At 42.7% G+C, this 21539-nt stretch overlaps 1 protein-coding gene across 2 annotated transcripts in view; it reads right to left on the bottom strand.

The window, feature by feature from the left end:
- Positions 1-21539, bottom strand: part of eml3 (EMAP like 3) — a 44465-nt gene that overhangs the window by 20047 nt on the left and 2879 nt on the right. The window contains exons 2-4 of one of the 2 annotated variants that reach the window (XM_074624511.1): positions 3494-3670; positions 2175-2289; positions 1544-2041 (exon numbers count right to left, since the gene is read on the bottom strand). In XM_074624511.1, the coding sequence (XP_074480612.1) occupies positions 1544-2041; positions 2175-2289; positions 3494-3670 (790 nt within the window). The remainder of the gene's footprint in view (positions 1-1543; positions 2042-2174; positions 2290-3493; positions 3671-21539) is intronic. The other variant, XM_074624512.1, reaches the window with a different exon arrangement.

Raw genomic sequence — 21539 nt, 5'->3', positions numbered from 1 at the left:
CAACTTGTCTGATCTTGTTTCTGGCCCATCTAGAAATGTCATCTTCCCAGATCTCAGCAATGAGTTCATTGTTATCATTACTGATAGAAGTGTTGGGCAAAACCACGAGAATTGGACCCCTAGTTGTAATACATTTGAATTACCCTTTAACTCCTGGCCTCAAGCTAATATTAGTTCTTTTATTAGCCATCTCTCCAACTCCTACTCTAACTGGTGTAGAGGAGAGGATTGGTGAGGGTCTGAAACTGAATTTGACAGATAAACAAGACTCTTAAAGCCTCTAAGGATTTCTTGCGACACACCCAGGACACCCCGTTTCCTGATGACACGCCGTTGTACCAGTAGCATCACCAGAGGAAGTGTTACGGCTCTAAAAAACTACATCATCTGGCCTCCAATGGAGGAAGTGAAACTCAGCTGGCAACCACCCCGTCCTCCCAAATCTCTCTACTGCTAATCTTAAATAAAGTGTTGAACGTAGAGGTGTAGTAGGCCGAGCGCAACTTTCCCAGTACCTCAGGTTTCCATGGAGGGGCATGGCAGAGCTGAGCTGAAGAGCACATGTTACCCATCACCAGTGAAACCCTTTTATAAGCCACAACAAGGAAGTAGGACAAAAGAACACATGCAATGCACGAGCACATACACAAGTAAACAAGTGCTCTGGCACTGTGCTTTCTAATCACTGTAAAGGGAATTGTTTGAGGAAAAATCACAAAATGCAAGACATCCGATTTGTTAATGTTAAAAGTCTGATTAAAAGAGAAGAACTGCGTTAAATAGATCAAGATTTAAGTTAGTTTGTGTGTGTTTCTGCAAACCCCCAGTTGAATGGCAGATGCTTAGTGGCGCTGTGTCAACTCTGCACATCTGCATCGTCTTACAGAACCATCAGCTTTAATACTCTGCGGCTACAGCAAAGTTGTAACGGAGAGGACCACTCTGGAGGTTCTTTTGATGGATATTAACTCGGACGTATGCTGTTTGGACAGATATGCCATTTCAAAACACGTTCTGTCTTTGAAAGGTTACATCTGTACAGTACAGCTGTACAAACCCCCTGACCTTTCTCCATCAGTCTGAGTGTATACATACTGGAACCTTAACCCTGCTCTAAGCCCCTTTTTGTACATTATGCTGTGTTCAATTGCCCTCACATCACATTTTCCACTGGGTTCAAATCTCTGTGTGCCGTGAAGCTAATCTTGGATATGTCACTCAGTGTGGACGAGTGCCGCCATTATGTTCCGCTACGGCTTTATGTTTCCCTCGCCCCCTTGCTCAAACATAGGGAGACGAAAGCACATGGAGGCCGTAGCGAACACGACGACAGAACATGTCATTCCCCATCGGGTTTCCGCAGCATAATCACACCCGGTTGTTTCATTAGGGGGTTTTGCAGCGCAACTGGGGTTTTGCAGTCACACAACTCAGAATCAAGAACATTTTGATTTTGTTCATAAAAGCCATGCAATCAATCACGAGAGAGAAGATGATTATGAAGACAGCGGTGGTGAGGGGGGAGGATGGCGAGATCACGCACAGCAGTTTCTTCTCTCCTTCCAGGATGGCGGTCAGGGGACCGGAGCGGAGGCTGAGGCTCGGCACTGAGGCCGAGGGAGAGCCCAGCTCCTCTGGAGAGCAGCTTCCACTTCCATCCCGGAAGTCCTCCCTCTGGAGGCCTCTGATGGTGGTGGGCTGAATAGGCTCCTCCACCGACGACGTCCTACTCAGCACCTTTCCCTGCTCCCCTCCTCCTTCTTCATCTTCCTCCTCATCCTCCTCTTCTAAGCCAGGGACGCGGTGGAGCTTTCCCCGCGTGCCCTCAGCCACGTGCTCCCCTGGAAGGAGGGCGTCCTCTAGTTGCAGGCTCTGGACCCGCCTGGGGAGAGGGATCCTTTCCTGCCCAGTGTCCTTCCCAGGGAGGGTGGGCTCTGTCTGGGTTGACCTGTCCAGTGTTGCTGGCCTGGGTCTCGGCATCATGGACACTGGGCTTCCTGTGTGGCCATTCGTATTGGTCACAATGCTGTCTGACAGTTGGCTAGAGATAGTTCAAAGGTTGAGGTCAACACAGAAGAGTCATACAGGCAAATTACACATCATATGAACACAATACATCAAGTGGAATAAAACAATTATCCTCCTTCTGAGCCCTTAGCGTGTAGGTCCAGTACCTCGTAGCAGGGTGGCGGATCCCGTCCCCGCCTGAGCTGGAGGACAGTCTTTTGCTGCTGGTGCAACCATCAGAGCAGCACGCTTGGTTCAGCACTCGAGCAGCACCCGGGTTCACTGGGTGGGATGAAAGTTGCATATTATTTGATTTGCAGGGCTCAACAATAAGGATTGCCCGGGGCAGGATATGCCTCCACCAACCAGTCAAGTTGCAGTTTACATCCATGACCATGTCTGTCCAAAATGTCATCACTTCATCATTTTATCCTGTTAGACATTTGTGTGATATTGTCATAATTAGCATTTGAATTCTTGAGTTATGGCCAAAAATGCTTTTTGTGAGATCACAGTGACCTTAACCTCCAAAATCTAATCAGCTCATCCTTGAGAGACGGTGGGCGTTTGTACCAAATTCAAAGAAATTTACCCTCCAGGCGTTCCTGAGACATCACGTTCACATGAATAGAACTCTCTCCTCAAATGTTTTCTGAAACATCTTGTAGTGTACTGTTTCGCTGTAAAATGAGAAAGTGTGCACCGGCTGGTGGGCGGTGCTTGGTATTTCCTCAACTGATCTCAACATGGCTGCCGGGTCACAAACTTTCTCAGAGAAATAGGCATTACAGTAACAGAATATTGATTCATATTTGATCAGCGCTGCCTAGTTTGATCGTTTGATCGGAGTTTGCGAGTGATTGACAGCCGCCTCCGTTGAATGAACAGCCAATAGGAACACCATTTTTGGTGTCTCTTCTCCTTCGCTCTCCCTCTCAAAAGCAGATTGTATTGCCTTTGCCACAATTCTTGCCCGTCTTGTGTCTTATCCTTTTAAGAGTGGAAAGATACCTTTCCTCCCAGCTTTATACAATGGGTTCACGATTTATTGTTTTTCATTAAATTGGAGAAAATGAAATGCTCTTTGGGGGGTTCCATGGACAAGTTTTACAAACTATGGAAACCTTTTCTAGTTTACATTAGAGAGAACATCCAGCTGACCGCCGCTCCTTAAACTGTCTAAACCGCTCTTTACTCCCTTTCTCCTAGTTCGGTTTGTGTACACAAAGTTATTTTTATTTTATTTATATATATGTCTTTCCTTTCTTTCTTCTTTTCCTTATGTCTTTTTTTCTTTTGTAAACTAATTCCAATGTCACGTTATTACTGTCATTATTTGTTGTTGTCTTTTTGTTCTGGAAAAATGAACAAAATACTGACTGATGACTGATTAGTGCGTACGAGTTTTTAATCAGGAGCATGAATTACAGATTTGTGCACGTGCAATTGTTTGGCTGTAGATATAGCATGTTGAGGATCCCCTCACCTGCAATGAGCTGCTGTTTCAGTAACGGTAGGAGCTGATCGTGGAGGCGGATCCTGCGCAGGGCATCGGCCAGGGAGGACTTCAGCAGCGTGATCTCGTCCTCCTGCGCCTGCAGACGCACCTCCATCATGGAAGCTCGGTCTGGGAACTCGGCGCTGCTGTCTGCCGACACGTCATCTAGAAACAGACCAGAGGGATTCACTCAGATTAATTCAAGCCTTTCAAGCTATAAAGAACTGTTTGTTCATGACTTTAAAACACAGATCTGAGACAAGATTAAGCACATGTCACATCAATTCAAAATAAAATACGAGCCTCAATAAAAAATACTGATAAAATCCTAATAAAAAAACCTGACAACTGTGTGTTCACAGCCACAGAGCAACACACATTAAACATCAAATATGTCGAATAAAATATTAAAATAAAAATCAACAAAAGCACCGCAATAAAAAGCCAAAGAGAAACTTTTAGCAGGATGTTGTGGACCAGCGATGAGCTCAAAGTTTAACACAAGTAGAGAGGAACTCCTCTGTTTGTTCAGTTTGTTGGAGCACTCTGTTTCTAATTATCTCAGCTCAGAACACGTGAGTAATGTAAATTTAAATTTAAACGACACTGAAGTAGTAAATAGGACTCCAGCAACAGGATATTTAACTTACAGCTGCATCAGTTGGAGACATTTTACATGTTTATTAGCAGCCTAAAGCAGTGGTTCTTAAAATTTTGTAAACCACAGCAACTTTTATTTTATTTTTTATTTAATTTTCCCCTGCGGATGAGGCTTTTCCACGTGGGACAGTTACATTTACGTTTTTTTAATCAGAGACATCACACATAAACTAGCATTAATATGATGTAAATGTGCCAGATTTAGCCCAAACAACATCATTATTTCTTATTTTTCTGCTTTGATATGTTTAAAAGGTAATATAAAGTGGAGCATCCTTGTCCTGTCCTTAATACACCACAGCCAAAGGCTCACTGCAGATGAGACTGACTAAGCTCTACAAGTTGGGAATGACTCCTAATGGATGTCACATTGTTGGATATGTGCTTCAACTTGACTTTGACCTGTGTTCACAATAAATCAGTGCTGAGGGACCGCTGGAGAGGAACTTCACACTAAAAGGTAAAAACAGCATTCAGCTCTCATAATACAGTCGCAGTTAATTCCTTAACATGTGTTTATATGGACTCCAGACAAAAAGTTGGAACATGAGAAAAATGCCTCATTTCCACTGCGTGGCACGGCTCTGCTTGGCTCGACTTTTCTCTATTTCCGTTGTGGATAGTTCCCCCATCAGTGTAAGCGGGATTCTTAGCTGACGTCATAGCGCCGCCGCATGAAACTTCCATGACATCTTCAGTGCTCACTGAATCCTTTCATCCGCAACCAAACGGAGGAAAGTCTACACTTCACCATTTGTCAACTCAGTGTATAGCGTAGTGTACGGACGGCATAGTTTGAATAAAATCTGGAACGAGTGAATAAAGAATTGCGGTCACTATTGACGGCAGCTTGGCTATTTCAACACACCGGGTTTGTGCAGAATATCCCGTGTTTCCATAGTTACGATTCTCTCTGACCAATCAGTGATCTGCAGTGTTTTAGCTACACCTTATAGTATTGGCTGAGCTTTCTTGGAACCTCAACCGAGGTGGCACCAAAAGAAAAAAAAAAGCGAGTAGAGTAGAGTAGGGTAGGGTAGAGTAGAGCCGTACCATGCAGTGGAAATATGCGGCAGAAGTAATATAATATACTGTATATAATCTCTTTGTGTTTCTTTTTGGATGAGAGTATGAACTCAACCAGTTTTAGCTGACACTAAAGGACACCAGCAACCTTTCTAAGACACGCTAACCTTTGCAAACTGAAAGACTTTCTCCATCACTCTCTGTCTTTTGTTGGACATTCAGGACTTTGTGCCAACCCGACTGATGGAAACACAATTACACTGCAGATTTTCCCCCTGTGTTTTGAGGGTTTGTGTAAAATTCGCCTGACATCTGGATGGAAATAGAAAGGAAACAGGATCTGATACATGCTAACAATTCTGTAAGAGATGACTGGAAGTAGACCTAAAATGTTCTGCTTCGTTAAGTCATTCTAGTGTCGTCGTGATGCGTGTGTGACGGCTTGTTTTGCTATATGTGAGAGGACCACTTTCAGTTTTAAAATATCATAGTGACGGTATTTCTGCATTGTGGGGACAACTCTGCATTGGTGGGAACATTTCTGCATTGTGAGGACATTTCTGCATTATGGGGACATTTCTGCAATGTGAGGACATTTCTGCATTGTGGGGACATTTCTGCATCGTGGGTACATTTCTGCATTGTGGGGACATTTCTGCATTGTGAGGACATTTCTGCATTGTGAGGACATTTCTGCATTGTGGGGACATTTCTGCATTGTGAGGATATTTCTGCATTATGGGGACATTTCTGCACTGTGAGAACATTTCTGCATTGTGAGGACATTTCTGCATTGTGGGGACATTTCTGCATTGTGAGGACATATCTGCATCGTGGGTACATTTCTGCATTGTGGGGACATTTCTGCATTGTGAGAACATTTCTGTATTGTAAGGACACTTCTGCATTGTGGAGACATTTTTGTCAGGTCCTCACTACTTCAAAGGACGGTTTGAAGGTTACGATTTGGTTTTAAGGTTAGGTTTAGGTTTAGGTTAAAGTTAGGGTAAGGGTTGGGATTAGGCATTTAGTTGTCATTGTTAAGGTTAGGGGTTTTGGGGCTCAGGAATGCATTTAGTCAGTGAGGGTTCTCAGAAGTATAGAAAGCCAAACACCTGTGTGTTTGCTGGCGTGCTGTCCATTTGGAGAGGGGATTACAGCTGCTTAGAGCATTGTACTCAAACAGAGGAGTGTCCTTAGCCTCTCAAAGACCCCATTGTGTGTTGAGTAGAGCTAGAGTTCTGTTGTGTGTGTGTGAGTGTATATGAGGGACATAGCTGGTTCTGGTCCAAAAGTGTGTGTGTGGAATGCCTCCTTATGTTCTTGTGTCACAGGATGGAACAAAGCTGTGCATACAGAGCATCAGGACGATGTTTTCCTGCTCCAGCTCAGCTCAGCTGTGTTGGTAGTTCTCATGATTACTCAGCCACTCAATTATCACTCAGCCATTTCAAGTTAAAGCACAAGCGTTAATTGACCGAGAAATTCCAAGGAAATACTTTTTCCCCACTCAGTAATAAGTAGGTAAGAGGTCCTCAGAACACCACTCCTCTCTGCACAAATCCTTTAAACAGTTCACATCCACAACCAGGAATTATACAGTGCCAGTAGTTGTAGTCGAAAGACCAATTCATACTTTCTGCGTTCGCCTTGGTCTGCTTTGGTCCGTATGACGTCAATCTCGTCATCCGCCCTATGTGGACGTCCGCGTGCAGCCCAAAATGTGTGACCACGCGGACTGTACGAATAACAAGTGCGCTGACGGCGCAAACTCCAGTGGTTCCTCCATTTCTTGCACCAATGCACTGCATTGTCCGTCCCTGGTTCAAATTGGAATTCGGTGGATTCAGGACACGAGTGAATGGTTAAGCACATTAAGCACTGGGGTAAGAGCCTAAAACTAGTGCTAGTTTCTATATAAACAACCAGTTCTAAATCAAGAATCGATTCTGAATCGAATCATGACACCAAGAACTGCAATCGCAATCGAATTGTGAGATTTTCCAAAGATTGCCAGCCGTATTACACAGTCTGGCTTTACAGTTTCACACAGACACAAAGGTCAACCTCCTTACCTCACACTGAACATGACCTGTACTGGTGTCCTTGGTCAGGACCAGAGCGGATTGATTCAGTTCTTATCCAGTTAAGTTCACACCGCCTTATTATAAACACAAGTGTTAAACACAGAGCCGTGGGGAAAATCTAAACTACGGTAAGTTTATTCTGGTAACACAGAATGATGCGTCTCTTAAACAGCACTCGGAGTCTGACCAGAAATGAGCTGACAAAGAATAAAAGTGCGACTGCAACTGGAGTCCACAAGAGGAAAAAAACAGGAAAGGCTGGTGTATTCCATTATTTTTACAGACACAGGAATGATTTCTCTAATCAGCTGATCCTCCTGCTATTTCCTCAGCTCCTGCAGGCTGATATCGAATCTTCATACTCGAAACATGACTCATCGCTGCAAAACAAAGGTCCTTGAACCCTTTTCTAAGAAACATCTCAAACTTTGCACTTGGCAGGCAGTCAATCTTTACTGCTTCACTGGAAGATTTCATCATCGTTCTTGACAGCATGTAAATGATCTTGCCGTTTATTTTCACTTTGTCTCAACCTGTCTCCTTCATGGCAGTTAGAAGTCTTGTTCTGCCGGCTGCAGCGTTCTACGTAAATATTGGACGAATTTCAAAAAGTGTTGTCCCCATTAGTCAGTTAAGACACAAAAACATGTGAAAATGGGTTGAAAAATACTAAAATATCCCTTTAATTGGGTTCAAAATGTTGAAAACGTATTTTAGAAAGCTAATTCTGAATGACTGACAACATAAATATGTATTTTTCAGCTAATAATGTGTTCATGAATGTGTACAGTTCAGCCTGTCAGTGAATAAATGCTACAACTCCTCAAGACCATAGACTTTATATATAAGAAGTGGACGTAGTCAACGTGACGTCGGGTTGTAGGGATGCACCGATACCGATACCAGTATTGGGTATCGGGTCCGATACTGTGCTCATGTACTCGAACTCACAAAACGGCTCCGATACAACGGCACCGATACCACTTTACGGCAGCGTGACGTTAACCTCTCGTCACCATCTTTCGGGTCCTATTGCACGCGCTCGCGCTCCACATCCCGGTACTGGTATCGGTATCGCTGGATGGTGGAGTGTGAACACCAGGAGATGTCAGTGCCTTTGCCAACTGTGTGATGTAAAAGCAGCCAGAGGCCTCGTGAAAGTTTTGGCACACCGGCGTTATGATTCACTGTGGCTTTTCAAGACGTTTTCCCTTTGGTGTAACCGTTTCACTGGAACGGGCATTTCATCATCAGTGCTGTTGCGAAACGCCTGGAACTGATCCAGCTCGGCAGTAGAGGAAACGTTCCCATCAACAATTAGGTCTACTTGGAAATGCTGCACACTGATTATCCTTTAGAATAACAAGTACAGAGTGGAACACAGCAGAGCTCTCTATCAGCCTGCATGTTAGGTGCGATATGGAGCAGTGACAGCTGTTTTCACGGCTGATCTCAGGTCAAACAGATGTATCTACGGCTATGTTCACACTGCTGACTGTGAAACACAGATCACAGAACTGTAATTACACTTCCCTGTTTATGAAGAATGAGTCATATTTATCAAGCAAATTACTCCTACTTACAGTAATAACATTTAAGTGAAACAAAGCTACGGAAATATCAATTAGTTTAATTCCATTCAATTGGGAAAGTACTAGATTTACCAGCCCAGATGAGGCATTTTACTTGCCCCAGGCAATCCTTATTGTTGAGCCCTGTCCACAGCCTCCGTCCTTTCCACGCTTCCCAATCATTGTCTATGTAAGCAGCCGTGCAATGCATTCTGGTAATGTGGCAGCGCGATTCGAGAGATGGGGCGTCACGTTGGCCACTCCTCATTTGGATAATGTTGAGGTTTAGTACACTTTATGCAAATCAGGGGCGTCCGACACGACTCGCCATCTCTGGAAACTCTCGAGAAACTTTTAAACTAACCATTGTCGATCCAAAATAGAGACAGATTCAGCGACTGCATGGTTTATTTTCTCACATAAAATGTTTTCAGAAACACATTTCGGTGAACTATTTTCGTGATATTAGAGAAGGAAGTTTCCAAACGAGCCGCCATGTTGGATCCGGAAATAAAAGCTGGGAGCAGCAGCTTCACGAGGGAAAGCGTTCGTCGAATCAGGTGCCTCGTGTCTATTGGCAGCCCATCAAGCGAGGCGATCCCTCGCGATAAAAAAACGCCCCGTGGACATGTACCATTAAGACTTACAGACTTCTACAGCTGGAGCTGGCCTGCAGACACCTCACAGCATTAATCTGAACCAGGCATAAAAGCATCATTGTTGCTACAGTACATGTAAAGACCTCTCCTCTCCTCCCATCCTGCTGCTGTGACCTACATGCCACTAGCATTAAAATGAAGAAAAAGGAAAATGCCACCACTGCCATGACAGTAACTTAACGTTACATTGTGGTTGGGCTAACACAACAACAGAAAGACACCTCAATTCAGTGTGATGTGACATAATTTATCTGCTCGTATTTAGACCGATGAGGAGAGCAGCTGTTCTCTGACCTGACCTGCTTGATATCTCTACAGATTCCCCTTCAGAGAGTTTGCACTTCCTCCCCGATCTATCAGAGTAAAAGCCTGCATAGAAACCTCTGGCCAGCAGCCAGTGCAGGAAAGAGGAAGTGTTTGATGAAGTAGCTATTTGGGAATTTCAAGCGAGACCGCACACATCTAACCTGACCCTGTCAGACGGGTTGTTTCACAGAACCATCTGAGAAGCTGTCATTGGAAACTGTTAGAGTCGGATCGGTGCTCGGTATTGGCTGATACCGCAAGTTCAGGTATCGGAATCGGTATCGGGAAGGAAAAAATGTTATCGGAACATCTCTAGAAACTGTTTGGAAAAGGGCAGGCACTTTAAAAAAAATACTTGGCAGGTTTTTGGATGAACCATCTGTCAATCAAACTAACAAAAGCGAAATTAACTGAAGGCCAAAAACATCGCCTTCAGTGCCGTACTTTGCTCTTCTTTCACTGAAGAAATCCTCTCCATCTCTGATAGAACTGATGCTACCGAAGCAGCTACACTAACCTATAAAGGGGCCGCCATTGTTGTTTAGAACCAACAGTTCTATCCAAATACAATAAAGTCTTGAATAATAGCGGTGATGAAATTTCCTCAGTTGCTCACATGGTAAATTCAGCAGAATACCCATTTCCACAGCACTAATTCATCAGTATCAATCGAATTATGTGCGAGATACAAACCTACTTGATGAGACAGGAGGATCTAGTGGAAGGCCCCAGTTCTACACACTGGGCCGTCCTGGTTCCACAGACGTTTAACAGAAAGCGGCTGGAGCCTTTAATAGCCATCCTAAACCCTCGTCTTTAAACACTACCTGATGATAAACAATTAAAACATTCCATCCCTCCTTTTGTGAGGCTGTTGCTGAAACGTGGACGGAAAAGGCCGAGAAAAGCAGAAACACATGCTGAAAGCTCATTCCCACTGCGGGCCTCCTCCTCCTTCTGAGGGGAAAAAGAAAGAGCCTTCATCAGTCAGTGAGGAGCATCAAAGACCCGACATCATAAGCAAATAAACAAGTTTCCCTTCTGAAACCCAGATGAACCCCATTCCACTCCAACACTCAGACAGTGATGGATGGACACATTACTCTCAAAGCTCTATTGTAAGCAGAAACCATCTTCTCACTTTGTATTTGGCGCATGTGGCAGTTGCAGCCATTGAGAATTTAAAGGGGACACATCATGCTCATTTCCAGGGTTCATACTTGTATTTGGGGTTTCTACTAGAACATGTTTACATGCTTTGATGTTCAAGAAACACTTAATTTTTCTCATCCTGTCAGTCTGAATATACCTATATTCACCCTGTCTGAAACGCTCCGTTTTAGCACCTGCCTCTTTAAGACCCCCTTCCGAAAACGACCTGTCTGCTCTGATTGGTCAGCGTTTTCCAGTCATCTGGATCTGCGCTGTTGCCGTCACTGCAGCCGGGAGGCTCACTGTATGCGTCAACTACACTGAGTTTAGCGGCACTTCTAGCAGTGACTGTATAGTTCTGACATCACAACGTTATGGAAGTCCTGACAGCTTGTTTTAAAGGCGCAGTTTCTGAATACAGGATGTGTGCATTTTTCCGTGGATTGAGTGTACTGATACTTTCACAGTATTTATTAAGGCTGTCCCAAATACCATTTTTCGGGCTTCGAATCTTCGGTAAGAAATATTTGAAGGTAGTCGAAGCGCCGCAGCCAGCGCGCCGCAGCCAGCGCGTCGTCGCATAAAGTAGCATATTTGTCCACTCCCATGTTGATAAGAGTATTAAATACTTGACAAATCTCCCTTTAAAGTGCATTTTGAACAGATATAAAATGTGTTTTTCATTTGCAATTAATCGTGATTAAATATTTTAATCGACTGACAGCCCTAGTTTAATGAAATTGATGTTTAAACAGTATCACATGTATGTAAAATAAAATCTTTTTAGAAAAGACATTTTTTTTAGAAAAAATATTAGAGCCACGTTTTCCTTTTGTTGTCTGTCCCACAACTGTACTGCACCAAACAGAGCAGACATTTGTCCTGGTGTCGCCTCAATGACGTACTGATATCAATCTCATCATCTTGGAAACAAAAGGAACAAATGTCAGCTGGTTCTGGAGGCTCTGATGGATAGAAGTCAATTCAAGCATCCTCTAAACAGATCATACGTCAGTCTAACCATCTTCTCCTCCACTGTGACGTCCTCATGAGCTGCAGCTTCATTATTCACGCATGAATGTTGTATTACTACTGTAGCCTGGACACAAACCAAGCTTTTGAGGCTTAACTCTCACCAGCTGGCTCCAGTGTTATGGACTGTTGAGATTTTGCAATGAACACACACAACACCACACTGAAGACCATTTACTTTCTATCTGCCACACCCAGCCAGCATAGGACTGAATGCTGGAGACCGACCAAGAAGAAGAATTAACAGTTGCTCGGCGTTTACTCGTGGGCCATTGCACAAAGTAATGCTGGCAAGAACTAGATGAGGATACAAAACACTGCTTTGGATCAAGAATAACTTTTTTATAAGAGACCTGAGAGTGCAGCGGGCTCACTGACGGGGTCTTTATCCTGTTTTTGTCTTGATGACAAAAGTGAAAAGCTGTACATACATTGCAGGTTGGTGTGTGGGGAATAGGGATGCTAAAACAGACAACTGAGTTTCCGGTTGCATGTATTGTCGTGGACACGTGCAGCCACTTTCCCAGTAAAAGTCTCCACCGCATCATTTAGTTGAGCTGCGAGGTGGTCAGCTGTGTGTCTGCCCGGCGTAACGTTAGCGAGTGTCCAACAGAGCATGTGTGTGACGGTTAGTAATGAAGTTATCAGTATATTTGTCGGTAAATAAATGCTACAACTCCTCAAGACTGGAGCCAAGCTCCTGTGTCTTGCCTGCCAGCCGCCTGCTGATTAAAGTGAAGGGGGTTAACCCCGAAGATAGCAACAACTCTGGCTCTGGCTCACTTAAGGTGGGCTCATTTAAGGTGGACCAGCTATTCTACTTTAAGTGACAAGCCACTCCTCTGAGTTTTGCTCAGCTTTTTATTTCATTTTTAATATTTCTTTTAACTGAAAATATTAATCGGTCCAAATTCTTATCGTCGGTCAACGGTTAAACGGTTAATTATTAACATCCCTAGTGGGAAAACTGGTATTTGTAACACTTATGTGAAGTAATTTATGATGCTGGTCTACAGTATATAATTGGCAGCCCTATCAAGAAGCCCAGGCTCTTCTTATTTTGAAACCTAAAAGATTAACTGTTGACATGTAACATAAGTAGAACATGCTCTACATCACAGATCACACCCAGACATCACATGTCTACATCTGGTCAATTCTCTACAAGAAGGTACACCAAACAGGAAGTTGGCGTTTCCTCCATAGCCTCTGTTTATTGCTGAATTTCCCCTCAGGGAAAACACCTATTAACCATCCGCAACCGGCTTGTCCATCTGCGCCTCCTGCTCGCGCACATATAAATACCACACTGCTGATAAATGAGGACCTTCAAGAATACAAGAGAGGTCCAAAAGCACTTTGATATTTCAGTCAACACATAGCATATGTGTGTTTCGGTGCAGTGTATCTTGGGAAAACTCTGTTTGAGTCCATGATGTATTTATGGTGAGGCCATGACTGGCAGTTTAGTGGCACCACACCCACTCCTGCTGTAAAAAGAGCTTCTTCACAGGATCTCTTTTTGGCAGTGGGATCTTATACTTAGTAGGCTGGTTTTATACATGGACTAGATGAATGGAGTGTTTTATTGTCTGGTTTTACTGGTAGTGGCAGTGGTAATGTGAAGGTTAAATATAATAATATAATTAAGGTTTTCAAAGGCCAACGCACCACCGTCCAAATTAAACTAGAATGTGTCTCCTTGCTATCTAGGATGTCTCATCTTTTGGAAGTGCATGTTAGGACAGTCACAGTGAGTGACAGTCCTTTTAATATACAGCAGACTATAAATATGACTCTCTGGCTCTCTGCTGCTATCCTCCTCACGGACTGACCTTCAGACTGTGCTGCTGCTAAGTCTAATAACACCTGAATGTTCATGTCATTATAGATGATTAAAAACATTTTTGATGAAGCACGGAATATTGTTATCAGACATATAACACACCAGTTAATCCACTGACATAAAAATATTCAAGTTTAAAGGGAAAATCTGCCGCCTTTTATGTGGATGTCCAATCAGTGTCGATGGTAAATGTAGTCCATTGAAGCAATAAACTCCTCGGTAGGAATGTCAAAATACCAGAAATTTAGAAGTCGATACCAATACCAGTGAAATTCCATGACTCTCCATACCAATTGAATACCACGGTAAAAAACAATAGTAAAACAATAAATCCCAAACATTCACTCCCTTATTACTGTTTGCATACTGGTTTTTGTTAGGAAGTTAAACAGGTCATAATTCCTTCTCTATTATCTATTTTATATTGCTGTGAAAACATCTCCTTCAAACAAGTGGATTTCTCACCAAAAAATATGTTTTACGGATTACATTTGAACACATCATGAAGACATTAGACTACTCATCTTTACTGAATAGAGCCTGAATGCATCATAACGTAAATCAATGGCACCTCCCGTGTAAATAATAATAAAAACAGAACTTCCTTGAGCTCTTTGCTTTGTATTGCAAACTGCAAAAATGTCATCCCGAAATATGAGAACAGAGGACATTATGGATGAGGATACATTTAACATTTTATTTAGTTTCAGATATTCAGCCGTAGTTATTCTAGCAAGAGTATACGGCCGAAGAAATGCAGCGGAGAGTGGCCGAGGCTGCAGCTGCATTAACCGTGCAAGAGGGTATGCCCGGCGAGGACAGTGGGCATCAGAAGCTCGCGCGCAATTCATCCTGGTACATGTAGGCACTGACGACACGGCTCCGCAAGCAGGAGAACTCAGCTTTCTGGGTCAATATAGCAGCACTGAGGAATTTATTGCTTCAATCAACTACATTTACCATCAACACTGATTGGACATCCATATAAAAAGGTGGCACATTTTCCCTTTAACCTGTACTGTCTTTAAACAGGAAGCAGGTTAAGAAGAAAATGTCGTGTTATGATTTTGTTTTACTAGTAAAAAAATCTTAAACATGCAAGCTGATTCTTAATGAATCAACAAACATCTATCCAACTCAAACCAAATAGAGAATTTAGATGTCTGAAATTGGTAAAAACATTTGCACAAAATACACGAAACAGTTGGACTAAACCACAAATGAATACAGTCACACAGATGCACGCTTGTGGTATCTCCTAAAAATGTCCTTAGATTGTATTTCAGATAAAGGTTTTCCTTTAAACAATGAGTGTAGTATTGATCCATTATACAGATCATCTTGTGATGGGATCACACACACAATTAATAAATGATTCATCATAAATCAGAGGACAACACCTGGCTGATACGGTATAATAACCCCACCTCAAACACACGTTAACAGACACCATAGCGTTGGAGCACACCAGCATCTACACTCACACTCCCACTCACATCTGCATGCATGATTGCTTTCCCGCTCTGCTTTGAGCTTCTGGTTTTCTTGTTTTCATATTTTCAGTTACAAGCCAAAGACTGACTCATAGCTGTTTGGCAACAACTCCGGGGGAGCAGGAATTTGGTCCACTTTAAATCTACAGCAATCTGCACAAGAATTCAGGTTAATATTCAGACTTCATCATAGGACTAATGTGTGAAAATGACTATGAGGAAATGCACATTATGGCCACACTTTTTGGTTTGTTTGCAAAGTCCTCTGAATGCTTCTCTATGTGCTAGTTTCCACTGAAGGCGGCGGCGGCGGCGTCCAACATTCCTGCCCCAAAAAAGTACCAGCATGCAGAGGAAGTGACAGGAAATGATGCGTGTGTGCAAATCAAACATGGTAGACGAGAGATTCTTATTTCGTCTTCTTGGCTCTTCATGTTCGGAATGTTTTGCCGATTAAAATCTCAAGCTCCCAAATACCGTACGTTTTTGTTATCACCAAACCAAAAACGCTACTTCTTGTTTTGGTTCCAATTAAAGGTCATTTCGTGAGTAAGCTGATCTATAAAACTGTTGAACTGTAGGTTTATTAATTAAAATGTGACAAGCCAGTGTCTTTACGCTTGAAAATGTGATGGTTGTACATACTCGATGTTATTGGGAAATATTGAAGATTTTAAACCATGTTATCAGTATCCCAATAATGTACCCATTATCTAATATTAGGGCTGTCAATCGATTCAATTATTTAATCATGATTAGTCGTATGATTGTCCATAATTAATCATGATTAATCCCAAATTAATTGCCATAATTTTATCTGTTCAAAATGTACCTTAAAGGGAGATTTGTCAAGTATTTAATACTCTTATCAACATGGGAGTGGGCAAATATGCTGCTTTATGCAAATGTATGTATATATTAATTGAATTAATATAAAAAAACTGGTGCAGAAATTGACATGTGCGTCACATGTTGCTGGACATTCGTAGGAAAACACACGAAAAAATATGTTGTTGAAAGTCGTGTTGAGTGTCACGAGAAAAAAGGGGAATTCGTGTCTATGTACACAAATCAAATAGATTCAATTTGGTAACTACTTCACGAACTGCCGTGAGACTAAATGTGACCGACAGTAAATCGGTTTGGTTTTCTGCATACAGATGAACTTCCTTAGAACTGACTTCAAATCGAATTGAATTAGCTTCGTGACAAATTATTAATTCACGGTCCAGGTTAGGAAGGAAAACGAATCAGATCAATTCACCAAAAAAACATATTTCGCTGGTGAATCACACGTCCTACAAGTGAGTGTAAGGCCTCAGAGAGTTCGGTGGTATTCACATGAGAAACCACAAGTATCCAATGATCATAAAAAAAAGAAGAAGCAGGAGAATTTGATTCCAAAGCTGCAAATACAAAAACCCTCTATTTGATTTTTTTGACGGTTCTTGAAAGCCTCGAGTCATTCCAGGTCTTGTGGGAGGTTTGGCTGGCTGACAGCTGCACAACCACAGCCTTTTGTTGAGTCTCTCTGTGCGCGGTATTTCTTGTCCAACTGGTTGATGTGCGAGTTTAGAAAAACTTCCTTTTTCACCCAGCTAGATTAGAAGTAGAGTGGAAGCAGCAGATAGAATCAGCCTTGCATGCGCTCCACTTTCCAGACTCCTTTATTTGCATGTAATGTGAGCTCAAATATCAGCATCTCCTGTAGCAGTTGTGTGACAATCCCGTGCAACATATTCTCACAGTGTCCACCCACTCATTCGCTCTACATAATGACCTCAATCACCTACAGACGCCGCTTGTCCCGCAGCGCACCGCTCACTGCTCCGTGCGCTCGACTTTGATTGCGACGCCTTGCCGACGCTCGACATCCTGTACGCCCCTGCACTAGTACCCGAGGTCCCGTCTGAGAAGTGAAACAGAGAGCAGCATCATATCTGAGAAACACTTTCTCCTACTCCCGCCCCCCTGCCCTACCGCTGCACTGTAACTGCACTGTTTGCATGGCTGAGAGGTGCAGCACAGCTATTATTTGATTCATTGTGTTAAAGGACAAGTGTGTAACAATTAGGGGGATCTATTGGCAGAAATGGAATTTAAAATGAATAACTATGTGAGTATGTAGTGAATAATCACCTGAAAGTGACGAAAACACAATCCTTAGATTCTTCATAAGCTTAGAATGTGTTCTTCATATCTACATAGGGAGCGTTTCAGACATAAGTCAAATAGCATTGAAGTTTACGGGATCTTCGGTTTTCTTTCCCCCAAAAGGGGGCGCGGCCTTGACCTTTTGCAAAGTACCCGCATGTGCCGGTCTGCTGTATGCTTCTACAGTAGCCCAGAACAGACAAACTAAACTCTGTTAACTTTTCCTGCTTGAGCCGGAGTCGATAACGTTACTCACTACCATCGTCGCCGCCGCGCTCTCTCTCTTGCTTCACCACTCACTTCCCACGTACACACACACACACTCTGTGCAACCTCACAGCTAGATACCGGCAGATCCTACACACTGCTACTTTAGGCTAAGGATGCACCGATACCACTTCTTTTCAGACCGAGTACAAGTACAAGTACTTACATTTGGGTACTTGCCGATACCGAGTACTTCTCTGTGCCAAAAGACCCTCGTTAACAGCCAGCTGGAGGGTGTGAGCGACACACGACAGGCTGGGGAGTCCCGCATACGAGGCAGTGCACCGCGAACTACTCTAGGTTTGCTTGGAAAAGCTCGTGGTGAAGGTGCCGCTTCCCGGGACCGTGGAAAAAGTGCTCGCTGCGCCCTCTTTCCCCGCCGGGGAGGGACCCCCTGCTCCCAGAGCGACTGTCGACCAGGGCGGACTGTTCTAAGTGCGTCCCTTTTCAAGACCGGTTTGATATTAAGCCACAACACCAGACCCGACCAGTATACCGAATTGTACCACTTGACTCAACAGCAGCTTGTCACAAAATGAGAAAAGCTGGTCCACCTTAAGCGAGCCTGGGCTGAAGTTGCCGCTAGCCCCCTTCACTTTAATCAGCAGGTGGCTGGCAGGCAAGACACAGGAGCTTTGCTTCGGTCTTGAGGAGTTGTAGCATTTATTCACCGACAAATAAACTGTACACACACTGCTATGGCTACGTTCACAGCTACAACGTTACTGATAACTTCATTACTCACCGTCACACACACGCTCTGTTGGACACGCTAACCTTACACCAGGCTGACAGAGTAACCAGGCAGACACACAGCTGACCACCTCGCAGCTAAACCAAATGATGCGGTGGAGACTTTTACTTGGAAAGTGGCACACGCAGTGTGTTGGCTGCTAACTCCTCTCATTCCCTCGAAATATTGCAAATTAAAATGCAATTGCAATATCAGCCAAAATAATCGCAATTAGATATTTTATCAAAACCTTGCAGCCCTTAGCAGCAGGCAGTTATTTTCAGTGAAAAAGCTCTGATAAACCTACTGTACACTACCAGCTCAGCAGCAAACAGCACACAGACACAGTTAGAGACTAAATCAGTGGAAGGGCGGAGGTTCCCAACAAAAACATTTTCCCCGGGGCCCTCCAAACAGGCTAATCCGGCCATGGTCAGTGGGCACAGTCCCTTTAAGAAAAAGGTTTTCGTGATACATAAAACCCCAACATCGATTCTCAATTCTTGCCAAAACACTTTTTTAGCTGCACTAAACACTAACAGCAGCTTAGCTTCTTAATTTAACTCTCCAGTAGACTCAAAGAGATTCAAAGTCAGCCTGTATGTGGTGTGCCTGCTAAATCACGCACCACTGTCTTAAAGGATAAAAGCGTCTAAAAAGAACTGTCAGAAAGCCAGAGGAGATGGTACATGTGCGAGCTCACAGCGCTGGCAGCGGGTCAACATACTGTCGCCGTTTTCACATCATATCTGGCTGAAGCAGACACAAACACTATGCGAGACCACGCTTGCTCTGCATACAGATAACAAAACAGTGAGCTAGTCCGTGTTGACTGCTGATGGAACATAAATCTGAGCAGCACAGTGATCTCACTGGGTGAAGAGCGATGAGGTTTAGTTACTGATTTAATAACCAGAGAGCATTTATCTTCAGGGACGAAGCTAAGTCCGCGATGAGCTGTTTTTCTTCTTTCGGATTTATATGTCAGGTGGCAGCTCAAATGGAACTTCATACAAAGAGATTAGGGCTGGGTATCATTTGACATTTTTAAATCTTTTTAAGTAAAAGTGTCTAAAATTGGCAGAATTTTGCTTCAAATCAGATCAAAACTGATCAAAGGACAACTAACCAAAACTATGAATCTGACCAGACCAACACATTTCAGTCTGTACCGAGAAGGAGACACAGAGACAGCGAGTGTCCTCCTCCAGACTCCAGAGAAACAGCTCTTCTGAAAAGAAGCACTATTACAACATTCTGGGAATAAAAAAACACTGAAATAGCTGCTGATGCAACTTCCTGCTGATCTCTGCATAACTTGCACACAGTGTGTCACAGCATTGAGGAATATTTCTGCTTTAATACAACTTATTGTCTTAGTTTGAGTTCATCATTACTGTCAGCTTCAACATCCCAACAAGGCAAGAAACGTACCAAATTCACTTGATCTTTGATGGAGGTGGGAAAAAAAATTACAAAACAATTTAAAAAGGTGCTATTGATAACATTCAGCCACTAGAAGTCACACTCTCCCTCCTCCGTTGCATTGCATTCACTTCACAACACGTGGTTGCCGGTTTGTTGCACAACCTGCATATTTCATGGTCGAGTGGAGTGAGATTAAGACACGTGACACCGACGTTGTTAAATGATTGGCTCACAAGCCTTGTTAGGAGTAGGAACCAAACGTCGGATATCTTCCACAGATATAAACAAGACGTTAATTTTGGACCCGTCAAAATATTTAAAATTATTAATTCACACAATCATTTTTTTAGGAAAAGCAATACTTTTCTAAAAGCTCTGTGGATCAATAAGACCTTTAACAAATTAATTAAAAATCTTCAGAAAACCATTTGTTTAGTCTCAGTGAAGTTTAGTTGGCAGGGACTTCCCAAAGTTGCAGTGCTGATTGACATCTGGCACATATTGCATAAATTCATGTTAGCACAAATCCACAAACCGTGTAAAAACACTGACAATTACTATATAGAGAACCTATTGTTCACTTGGTACTATAGAATTGGGACACTGCTCATCGTGTACTAAACTATGTAAGCAAGGAATCAGTTGACCTTTTTGTACTTAGAGGAAGTTACAGAAGATGTGAGTCAACAGATGTTTTGGTATTTTTGTTTCAAATGTCCATAAGTAGAGAAAAATGTGTTTGGCAAAGATTCATTTTTTTTTTCCGTTTTGCAAGCTGTGTCTAGATCCGTCCACCAACACCACCAACACTGTGTTTTAGTTTTCATCAGCTGTGAGCGGTTACTACATTTCAAGATTTTAGTCTGCATGCTGGCATTTAATGTGATTATGAGTGTACTACTCACTCAAAACTGTACATGGTAAGAAATGTGTCTGGTACCTGTTCTTCTTTTCTGGGAAAAATCGCTCTGGCTCACAGGAAGTTATGCATTTTTGCTTCCTGTTTGTGTGCAATAAATACAGGGAACTATAGGCAGTTAAATAAAAGAACAGTGTGTGTATGTATGTGTGTGGGTGTACAGATGAAGAAAAGAGCGCCACCCACAAAGAGGCAAACTTCACTGACAGATCATCTGAGGACAAACGTGTCCTATTTCATACTTTAACTTCTACAAGAAAAGACACATAGTGAGATTGGCAGACTGACAACTCTTAAACTTGGGAGCGATAAGTTGTCCTGTTTACTGTTTTCTTCCACTCTTGTTGCTGTACTGTTCAGCAGTAAGCTAATAAACTGTTGTTTGCATTTACATTAGGGCTGTCAATCGATTAAAATATTTAATCACGATTAATCGCATGATTGTCCATAGTTAATCGCGACTAATCACAAATTATTCGCACATTTTTCATCTGTTCAAAATGTACCTTAAAGGGAGATTTGTCAAGTATTTAATACTCTTATGAACATGGGAGTGGGAAAATATGCTTGCTTTATGCAAATGTATGGATATGTTTATTATTGGAAATCAATTAACAACACAAAACAATGACAAATATTGTCCAGAAACCCTCACAGGTACTGTATTTAGCATAAAAAAGAAAATAGGTTAATTAAAAGAA

This window comes from Sebastes fasciatus, chromosome 22, assembly GCF_043250625.1.
Source record: "Sebastes fasciatus isolate fSebFas1 chromosome 22, fSebFas1.pri, whole genome shotgun sequence".
Taxonomy (NCBI): Eukaryota; Metazoa; Chordata; class Actinopteri; order Perciformes; family Sebastidae; genus Sebastes; species Sebastes fasciatus.
Note: the sequence above shows the minus strand (reverse complement) of the source record. Positions and strands in the feature narration are given on the sequence as shown.